Here is a 2,036-nt window from a genome sequence, read left to right as displayed (position 1 = left end):
CTCAGCTCTTCAGCTCAAGGCTAGCGCTCTACCACTTGAGCCACAGCGCCACTTCCGGCTTTTTTCTGTTTGCTTATGTGGTGCTGAGGAATCGAACCCAGGGTCTTGAGCATGCAAGGCAAGCGCTCTACCACTGAGCCACCTTCCCAGCCCCAAGACTGCCTTTTAACAAATGTTTCTTTAACAAGTGTTTCTTTAATGTTTTGTTTTAGTAAGCCTTCATCAATTTGGAATTACATTTCCAAGAAGCCAAATTACCCAAAAAAGTGTTCATTTTTATTTTTAAGTAATAGAAGTTCAGTACTGTTAATTTATTAAAGTGCATTTAGTTTGTCAGTTTCAATAATAGGCCCCTCCCTTTCTCTCATCTCTCTCCCCCTTCTTCTCCCCCCCCCCCCTTTTCTCACCATTCCCCTTTTCCCCTTTTCTCCTCTTTCTGCTTCCCTCATTTATGGTGCTGAGTATTGAACTCAGGGCCTCTGACTTGCTGTGTTAAGTCCTCTACCATTTGAATTTCAATTTTAGGCACATTTTTGATTGTTGAATTTGATAAGACATTTATAATAAGTCATTTGTTAGGTTAAAATCATTTGACATGAATTGATAATTTTTTTCCTGCTCAGGTATACTCAAGAGCAAATGACCAAGAACCATGTGGATGGTGGTTAGCTAAAGTTCGAATGATGAAAGGAGAAGTAAGTGATTTTTGAGAATTACTGTATCAAGAAAATAACTCAAATCTTGGTTTCTGTAAATGTTAACTCATTTCTAAAAGCTTACTTCAAACATTAAAAAAATATTATGGACTATTTTGTTTAATAAAATGAATACCAGGAAGTAGAAACGAAAAGTGAATACCGGGAAGCAGAAACATGTTGCAGGGAGACACTGGCCAGGGCAGGGGGAGATGACAGATGACATGACAAATGGAGGGAGGGTGAGCAAATGGAGTCTTGTATTTCGTGTACATCATGTAAAATTGAACTATGTAACTTGAGGGTAGGAATGGAGAAGAACAATGAAAGGGGTGACATTGATCAAATTGATCAAGGTGATATATTATACTCATAACCTGACTTAAAGGCTCTTTGTATAACTACTTAATAAAAAAATTATTATGCACTATTATTTTTCTCTTCTTGTGTTACATTGGCAAACACCAAAGCTGTTTTCCCCTGAGGTATATATCTCAAGTATGTGAAATTCACCAATGTTTATGCTTGTAATAATTTATAGTCTAATTGTGTCAAAATAGTTTGCTATAATTAATCTGTGCTTAGTATTTGTGTCATAGGACATGGGTTCTACTGATTAAACTGAGCAGAGTAATGACTTCATCTCAAGTTCTTTAGTTTTGTTAGGATTTTAAAAGTACTTTCATGTCTTTCAGTTTTATGTCATTGAATATGCTGCTTGTGATGCTACTTACAATGAAATAGTCACATTTGAACGACTTCGGCCTGTCAACCAAAATAAAACTGTCAAAAAAAATACCTTCTTTAAATGCACAGTGGATGTTCCTGAAGATTTGAGAGAAGCGTGAGTAATTTGTTTACTCTTGGATTATGAATTTAATGTTACAAAACAGTTTTTTCCCAAAACCAGTCACAAAGTCATCTGATAGGAAAATTTTTAAATAAATAACGATGACAAGATGTACTAAATTTGCATTGTAAACATTCCCTAAGTTTATTGTTGTTGAACTTTTACATTGAATTAATTTCTCTCTAGGTGTGCTAATGAAAATGCACATAAAGATTTTAAGAAAGCAGTAGGAGCATGCAGAATATTTTACCACCCAGAAACCACGCAGTTAATGATACTGGTAAGATAACACTATATTTTAAGGTAGCCTTTAATAGCTGTTGCATAGAGTTCATAACTACATACTTTAAAAGATAAGAACTTAATAGTGAATTTACTAGTGAGTTATTAGTGAAAATATTTTGTAGGTTTAACTTTTTAGTTGTTTACATTTTTTTTTTAAACTTTTTGGTTCGGTCGTGGGGCCTGAACTCTGGTCCCGGGCATTGTCT

At 35.0% G+C, this 2,036-nt stretch overlaps 1 protein-coding gene across 1 annotated transcript; it reads left to right on the top strand.

The window, feature by feature from the left end:
• Positions 1-623: 623 nt before the first annotated feature.
• On the top strand, positions 624-1,825 carry LOC106002583 (fragile X mental retardation syndrome-related protein 1-like; the record flags this gene model as incomplete). The annotated part of the gene is made up of 3 exons (XM_013037438.1): positions 624-695; positions 1,391-1,539; positions 1,732-1,825. Coding segments are annotated over 3 exons (315 nt in total), but the record flags the coding sequence as incomplete, so codon positions are not given.
• Between the last annotated feature and the right edge of the window lie 211 nt (positions 1,826-2,036).

The sequence above is a fragment of the Dipodomys ordii genome, unplaced genomic scaffold, assembly GCF_000151885.1.
Source record: "Dipodomys ordii isolate 6190 unplaced genomic scaffold, Dord_2.0 Scaffold14404, whole genome shotgun sequence".
NCBI classification, from domain to species: domain Eukaryota; kingdom Metazoa; phylum Chordata; class Mammalia; order Rodentia; family Heteromyidae; genus Dipodomys; species Dipodomys ordii.
Note: the sequence above shows the minus strand (reverse complement) of the source record. Positions and strands in the feature narration are given on the sequence as shown.